The following is an 8061-nucleotide window of genomic DNA, read 5'->3' as shown; positions in this document are numbered from 1 at the left end:
CCCCCCCCCCCCCCCGAAAAATAGTTGGATGCTAGAAATGGAAATTTTAAAGTTTGTTTTAGTTTATCCTACCCCATCACTGTGGCAGAGAAAGCAGTGGTTGGTGGGGCACATTACCAGCCCCCTAATAGCTCTTAGGCTACTTGTGTCTTGGGGCAACTGTTCCATTGCCCTGTACAGAAGGCTGGCCCTGATAGCTTAATATGGCCAAAAGCAAATACAGTCCTTGGTACACAAGAGCCATAGAGTGCCATGGACTTAGCTGTTTGTTCTGAAGGCTTATATTAGAAATATGGATTTGAAATGGCTCAGAAGTGGAGACTTGTGCAGAAAGAACCCTTCAGCAGCAGAGTCTGGCCCACCTGCCATTTGTCTCCCTCTGGTGCTGCTTCCATTTGGGGATGGAAGAAGTGTTTCCCATCCCCAGCTGCCTATCTCACATTCTGTGGGGATTGGCAGAGGGCAGCTGGGATCAGGACCGAAGCTGGCCCTAGCCTCATCCCACCAGTTGCGCAGGGGCAGCTTTGTTCCCCAACCCTATAGCTGCTTCCTGCAGACCCTGACATTCGGTGTGAGTGTTGGGTGTTGCCAAGAGACAACCCTGTCCCTGTTCAGACCCAGGCTGTCCCGTCTGATCCTTGGGATCAGGCAGGGTGGGCTGCGGTCCCTGACTCTGGAGCCACCCATGTCCTGAGGCTGGGTGGGACTCAGCACCTTAATGAGCCTTTCTGGGGCTGCAGGGCAAGGCTCTTTAATGTGTGACTTCTGGCAATCACATCCTGATACTGAAAGCCAGCTAATTGTCAGCATTGGAACCAGGGCAGCCCTCAGCCAGGTTCCAGCATCTGGGTGATGGCATGCTACACATTCCAGTTATGGTGCACGTAACAGTTATGGTATACAAACCAGGCACACAGATATTACATGTTTTTTGAGTAATAGCTTTGTGACTGGTGTGTGATTTTATGGCACCATAAATTCTGTGAATGTGTGGCCAATTGCTGTTTCTGGTATGATTTAATGCTTTATCACACCAGAAACATAACGTGTACTAGTCGCCAGTTTCAAAATTAATCCTGTTATTAATTCTATGCACCTTTGCTGTCAGTAAACATTAATGTTAAGGCTCTTCTGTTTTACATGAAAAATGTCCATGGCTCAATTTATCTATCTGTGTTATTTTCAGGACATTGCAAAAGGGAAAAAAAATTAAACTGAGCCCTTTTGGCCAAGAATATGTACCTAATTTAATACTAAGTTAAATTTTAACATTTAATCTTCCAGGAACAGCGATTGAGAGAGATTTCAGTGGTGTCAAATTCCACTTCTACATCAGCATCTCCAAGCACCTTGTCGGGGAAAAGTGTTAATACTACTTCAGCTGTTGACCTCTTTGCAGCACCAGCACCTACAACCAATAGGTGAGGGACAGTTTCTTTGAGCAATTTTAAAACACTTCATTGCTTACCACTGCTGCTACTAAATTAGTAGCCTAGCATATTAGAGAATATATTTTCAGTATTTAAACTAATTTTCTGGCTGACACTGGTATCTCCTTAATAATGGATGATACTTAACAGAAATCCTTTGAGGTTTTTTGTTTTGTTTTGTTTTGTTTTGTTTTTTTACAACAAGTCCTGTGTTGTACTATTCTTGGTCTTCAATGTATCAAGTTTACTTTTCTGAAAGATAATGTATGCTGTTTGCTCTGGACAGTCTAGAAAACTTAAATTGAATCTTGAATGCTGTATCAACAATATATTGTATATTTTAAGAATCACTTTTAATGTACTTGGATGTTTGTTTAGATTTACAGCATTTCTAGTATTTGTAGGGAGGGATATGTGATTGGAATTCACTTTTTGTCTTTTCTTAAAGTAAAAAAAAACCTATTCTTGGTTAAATTGTGACAAATTCTTTTTAAACTTGTACAATTCAACTTTTTCTCTTAATATTTTCAGCATGCCCAACCTCTCTACAGATCTCTTTGATCTTCAGCCTGCCTTTGTTCCAACTGTACAGAGTACTCCAGCTATAGCGACATCAGCAAGTAATGCGTGGGGAGGTAAGTTTCTATTATGATTTAAGAGAAGAGATGATATTTCTGCTTTCCAGGAATTCATCCATTATCTTTGTCCTACTCGAACCAAAACACATACATAACTGATTCTTCAGTTAATCCTTAATTTGTATGAAATCCAAGTATTTCTTACCTTGGTAAAATGTAAAGCAGATCACTTTGACATTAAGGCTAAGTACAGACACTCAAAAAGCCCAAGGCAGAATCGATTCAATCTAGGCAGCTTCGTCTAAGCTGCATAGGTTGAACCGATAACCAACTGAACTGACATTCAGTTTTGAATTGGGAAAGGCAGGGGGAGGCCTGCTCTGACCAAAGCCAGTAGGCAGGGGGTGCTGCAGCACATCTACCAGCCTGCTGTCTGGGTGCTGGCCCTCCTTGGGAGAGCTCTGGGGAGCTGAGGGGAGTTCCCCCTTTTCTTCCTTCCCAGCTGCTGCATGCTTCAACAGCTTCCCCAGGAGGGAGGGAGAAGTCCTTTGAGCTGGGTGCCTGCCCGTGCAGCCTAGCATGGGGGCACGAGGGAGCCCCTACTGTGGGGGTTTCCCACCACCCCAGCCCAGGGTCCCCTAGCTTGGGGCAGCCCCAGGGAGCTGAGGGGAGCTCTTCTGCTCCCCAACCCCTTACCTTAGCTGCTGGAGTCTCAGGGATAGCCCAGGAAGCAGAGCTCACACTAGGGATAGCCCAGGCTTGCAGCACCTAAGGCAAAACCGGCTTTGGAGGACTTCCCTTTGCACCTGAAGCTGCTTGAGACTTGCAGAGGCTGAAGCAAGCAGCTCTGCCCTTGCAGAAGGGAAGAATTCCCCTCAGCTCCCTGGGGCGGGGCTGGGCTGGGCTGGGCTGGGCTGGAGGGAAGCTCCCCAAGGTGGGGGCTCCCCTTTGCGCCTCCGCAAGCCTAACTTGAACCAGGAAGGGGTCTGGGACAGAAGTTGCATTAACTATTTTGACCTAAATCAGTTAACTCCAATACTACATCCAACCAGTTTTATCTTAAACTGTTTTTGGTCATTTTGAAAGCAGTTTGTGCACTGACTTCCTATTCTGTTACAGGCTTAAACCAGTTTCCAATCACTTAAACCTGTTTATGTGTAACTTGTTTCCCTAACCTAAATTAAATGCATTAAAAAGTGGAAAAATTCCACGTCAATCAGTTGTAATAGACTGACTTGAGAACCATGTTAAACACACAATGCCCCTGCCCTCCCTCCCGCCAAAAAAATATTCTCCAAGTTTTAGATTTTTGTGTTTCCCCAGAAAGAAATGTAAAGTAAGTTTTATTATAAAGGTAAGAAGACTTCACTGGGAAGACACAAGACCAAAATAGTCATCCCTTTTGCATGCTTACCTTTCTTTAACTTCTGCGACTTGACTTGAACAGGCACATTTGTTGTTAAATTTTCTGGGGGAAGAACTCTTTCCACAAGGAATGTTTATGTTAAGTAACATACAGTTTTTGAAGGCATTTACATAAGTCAGTGTACCACCACTACAATTAGTGGTTTGCTACCCTGGGGAGTCATTATTGACTGAGTGCTGTTTTGCCTCAGTTGGAGCTTTGGGAATGTGTTCCTACAAGTAATGTATCTAACAGTTCTGTTCACAGGTAAGTAAGTGTCCTCTTTCTTAACACTGGAATAGTTTTTCCTCCAGTAATGGTCACTGGTATGAGTTTTTTCAGGTGGGTTTTCTGAAACTAAAGTTAAATGGCCATCTTGCTCAGTGGATAACCTGCATTTACCTATTGATTCTGAATAAGCTTGACTCCAGTTTTGGGGACTTTCATACTGGGACATGTACAGTCACTATGTTTCTCTATGATATTTTTACTCTAGAGTCTTTTTTCTTTTCCTATTTCATACTGCTGTATCTGAAAGGTCCTTTCTCATCCTCAAATGGTTGTGTTGGTTCTCCACCCTCTCTGGACATCTTTGACATGAAGCCAGTTGAAGAAGCTGTAAAATCTACCACCCCTTTCATCAATTCCACGTTTACCTCCAAACAAACAGTGGAACTGTTTAGTGGTAAAATACCCTCTAATTTCTTTCCAATCCAAGATGATAGTGATGATAAAACTGAGTTGTGTAAAAGTATAGGGTTGTGATTCTTTCAGGTGTAATTGTAGCAATCTAAAGAAAGTGTTCAACCAGTAAAAATTAAACTGTAATTTTAGATATAGTAAGACAAAAAATATTTGCCTTTGAGAATTTGTTTAAAGCTGAAAGAATCCAGTTTATTTGATCAAATCGAATATAGAAATCAAATATCAAAATATGTGTGCATATGCTAGTCTTTGCAACATTCTCAAAATTTGAAACTTAAAAACTGAGAAAGTTGGTTAGTATTGAAGTTTTCAAATTACTTGCTTCGTATGTGATAAGATGCTTGAATCCACATTTTTATGTCTTAATGTCTGTGGTAACAACATTTGGTTTCAAATTTCAGGGCTTATCTCTTCCTTAATGGCATCTAATTTTTCCTCTCTCTCTTTTTCCCTTTTGTATGAAGATGATTTTAGTGGTCATAAGCCTACATACACTTCTGTATATCATCCTTTGACTGTTGATGGTAATTTGATTTTTAACTTTTTGTTTCTTTGCAATTGGGCTATAAGGATGGCTTTATTACTTAGGTATGCTTCTGATCACTTTAATTTATGTCCTAGGATTTCCTGTTCAGAGTGCCACCTCTTCAGCAATTAATGTGGATTTTGATGCTGTGTTTGGGGGAAAGTCTACAGTACCTGAGTACAGGGCTACAAGTGGTAAAAAAACAACTCAAAATTTTTAACTTGTGTTCTGCAAATCAAGTGAGCAAGTGTTATGTTAGAATAGTGTAAGAGTAACTGGCATTTTCATAAGCACTAATCAGAATTAAGATACTAAATTAGTTAAATGTAATCCATTTGAATGTAATTGAGTATAGGACTGATAATTTACATGTAATCAGTTTAAAAGTAGCTAGATGGTTTGAGTTTTACTTTAAAATAGGCTGTTTAATTAATCTTAAATCTTATACACTGTGTAATGTCTTCTCTTTTCCTTTTTTATATAATTTCCAATGTGGCCCACTGGATATCTCCTAACTGGTAAGCCTACCTACTAGTTAAGAACTGGTAAACTGTTCTCAATATTTAATTCATTTGCAATGTTGAGTAAAAGCTGTTTGTGGCAGTGTTTGAAACATGATCTGTTGGGATCATGGAGGAATAAGATTTAGTAAGATGTGTAAAGGTGATAGTCCATGTGCAAATATTTTAATGTGGTTTCTGCTCATCAGTAGTGGTTTGATTTGGTCTTGCCATTTGAAGAGGGGTTTTTACTATTTATATAAAAACACATTGTTATGAAAGCATTTTGATTATTTTATAACATAATTTTGTCAGGTATTTTTCATTGAAAATTAGAAGGAGCTTAAACAGACAAAATCTGAAAAAAAAGCTAATGCAAAACTCATGTAAAATTCCTCTCTGTAACCCATGAAGTGACATTCAGACATACTCTTCTGTTATACTCAAAACCCAGTATTCCAGAAAAATAAGAGATTAACCTAATTTTGTCTTAAGCCTTGAAAACCTATTTGGTAAGTTGAAACTATGAGCATAATATTTAAACTATTCATGTCATAGAGAAGACCCTTTTGACTAACAGAGGTTTTATGTCTGTATATTCTGGCTCAACTGTAATGTGTTTGTTTTGATAACATTGTTTCTTTGTTCTTCCTGCAGTTTTTAATTTTCTAGATGATGTATTGCAACCAACTGTACCAACACAAAGTCAGAGACCAGTGCTAGTCAGTCAGAGTGGAAAAATTTTAGCAAATGACCTTGATTCTTCGCTTGCTAACCTTGTGGGAAGTAAGTATGCAACTGTTTATTTTTTCCATATTTATTACAGAAGGGCATGTTTAGGTTATTAATTTTTCGTTTGGGTTTTTTGCTTTTAATTACAGATCTTGGCTTTGGAGGAACCCCAGCTAAAAAGTAAGTGCAATTTTATTACTTTTTATTACGGAAATTCCTTTTAAAAAATTGAGCGCAGCTAGTGCATTTTGTCCTCTTAGAACTTTTCATTGTGAAACCATGCTCTATAGACTGTCAAACAGAATCAAAGGAAGGTTTTACTAACAAAGATTGTTTGTTCTGAAAATCATTTGCATTGGTTAGGGAATGTTGCTGCTGGCAACAGAATTGAATCATAACTGGATAATATTGTTAGTTAATGGTACAGACAGATTCTAGATGGGTCAAATAAATAAAGTATAGCTAGATCAAGAGAGTTCTTGTCTTTCCTAATAAATATTTTGTGAATAAAAAAACCTTCAATAGTTCAGAAAGAATTCACCTACTGATTCGATATCAGTCCTTATTAAACTGACACACTCAATATGGAAATTTGAATGACCTAACTTGCAAGATCAGTTAGCATGTCATTTGAAGTAAGCCAATTTTGAAATAAGTCTTACAAATCAATTTGTGTAAAATTGTCCAAGGAATAATTAAGCTTAATTTCAGTACATAGACTTTACTTTTCATCTTGCTTCTAAGAAAATTGGAAAATTGCCAGCATACAGATACAAGTGATAATTTAAATAAATAACTAGATAGTTGAAATAAATTACCAACGTAAATGAATAAGACTTATGTAACAAAAACTTCTGAGTAAATATTTGGTGCTCACTTGAATTATTATACCTACCTATTGCATTTTTATTTCTCAATATTTTATTTGCTTACTGCTTAGAAATAATCTTAACTTGTCAGAACACTTGTGCTTTGTTCAGTAAAAAAATAGCTCTGTGTAGAAGTTCTGCTGCTATTTTTTCTAGGTCAGACATGCAGTGGACTCAGCCTACGGAGAAAAAACTTACTGGTGGAACAAACTGGCAGGCAAAAACAAGCACATCAACCACATGGAATCCTGCCCCTATTCCTCCTGTTCCACATATAGTAAGTTTTCTGGGGGTATGGAGTTGGAAGTTTTTATGTGATTTCTGACTTCAGAATTATGCACCGCACTATCAAGTGCACTCAGTGTCCCATGAATTTTGAGTTAAAATGAACAAAATGAGGTGGAGAGTGGGGAAAAAAAACTTTCTGAAGTGTCACAGCAGTTCTTCGATTTTAAGACTGTTGGCAATAGGATTTGGCCTCATGCAGGTACCACCTCTTTATTCTTGCAAAAAGATCTAGTGCGTTGGTTACTTTGCATTAATAACTGGAAGGTCCATCAAGCCCTGTGGGGCAGGGAAAGCTCTCCTACTTGTGCAGATATTGGTTATATCATTTAAGTGTCTGCTGCCTGGCCTTCCATTGCAAAACTTGCCCATTTAAATGAGTTATAATATACTGTGTTTCCAGTTCCTTGTTGAACACAAATTCTCCCTGCTTCTCTCCCTCACCCCCCATATTGAGACAGCTTTCCAAAAAGGAACTAGTCCATTTTCTTTCAGAAGCCAAGAAGTACATCTTAAAGCACACAGTTACCTTTCCCAGCTTGCTCTCTCCCTTTCCTTGCTTTATCTCTCCTTGTACTCTGCATTCATGTAGTTTCCCATCTGTATTTCTTGACAGCTTTCTTATTAAATCATCTTAATGGGTTTTTTATTAATGAAAAGTTAAGCCATCTTGGACTACAATTGTTCAGCTAAATACTAAAAATGTTTTGCACATTTTGGTAAAGTAGAATCTGGATAGTTCATAATCATGTAGTTCAGAGCCCACTTGAATTCCTATCTTTGTTGAAACATGTCAGCAGTCCTATGCAGTTGATCAGAGAAGCAACACTCCTAAAATGAAAGCCACAATAATCAGCAGGAGCACCTCAGTGCACCTGTTTTGATGTGGTGCTGTATACCGCAGTCACTTTGGTAAGCCTCATCTCTGCAGGGGTTAAGGAACCTAATACTGTGAGGTATCCAAGTCTGCCTACTGATTGTGCTGCTGAGATAACTTTGTTGCCCTGTGGGGTCAGGCCAACTCTCAGGAT

The 8061-nt window shown here is 39.0% G+C and overlaps 1 protein-coding gene across 2 annotated transcripts in view; it reads left to right on the top strand.

The window, feature by feature from the left end:
- Positions 1 to 8061, top strand: part of LOC109300755 (phosphatidylinositol-binding clathrin assembly protein-like) — a 62465-nt gene that overhangs the window by 43449 nt on the left and 10955 nt on the right. Inside the window, exons 11-18 of one of the 2 annotated variants that reach the window (XM_019521560.1) lie at positions 1285 to 1421; positions 1962 to 2065; positions 3952 to 4098; positions 4583 to 4642; positions 4740 to 4838; positions 5817 to 5930; positions 6026 to 6056; positions 6902 to 7022. In XM_019521560.1, coding sequence (XP_019377105.1) covers positions 1285 to 1421; positions 1962 to 2065; positions 3952 to 4098; positions 4583 to 4642; positions 4740 to 4838; positions 5817 to 5930; positions 6026 to 6056; positions 6902 to 7022 — 813 coding nt within the window. The remainder of the gene's footprint in view (positions 1 to 1284; positions 1422 to 1961; positions 2066 to 3951; positions 4099 to 4582; positions 4643 to 4739; positions 4839 to 5816; positions 5931 to 6025; positions 6057 to 6901; positions 7023 to 8061) is intronic. The other variant, XM_019521561.1, reaches the window with a different exon arrangement.

This window comes from Gavialis gangeticus, unplaced genomic scaffold, assembly GCF_001723915.1.
Source record: "Gavialis gangeticus isolate Ggan-Ray unplaced genomic scaffold, GavGan_comp1, whole genome shotgun sequence".
Lineage (NCBI taxonomy): Eukaryota > Metazoa > Chordata > Crocodylia > Gavialidae > Gavialis > Gavialis gangeticus.
This window is presented reverse-complemented; position numbering and strand designations above follow the sequence as displayed.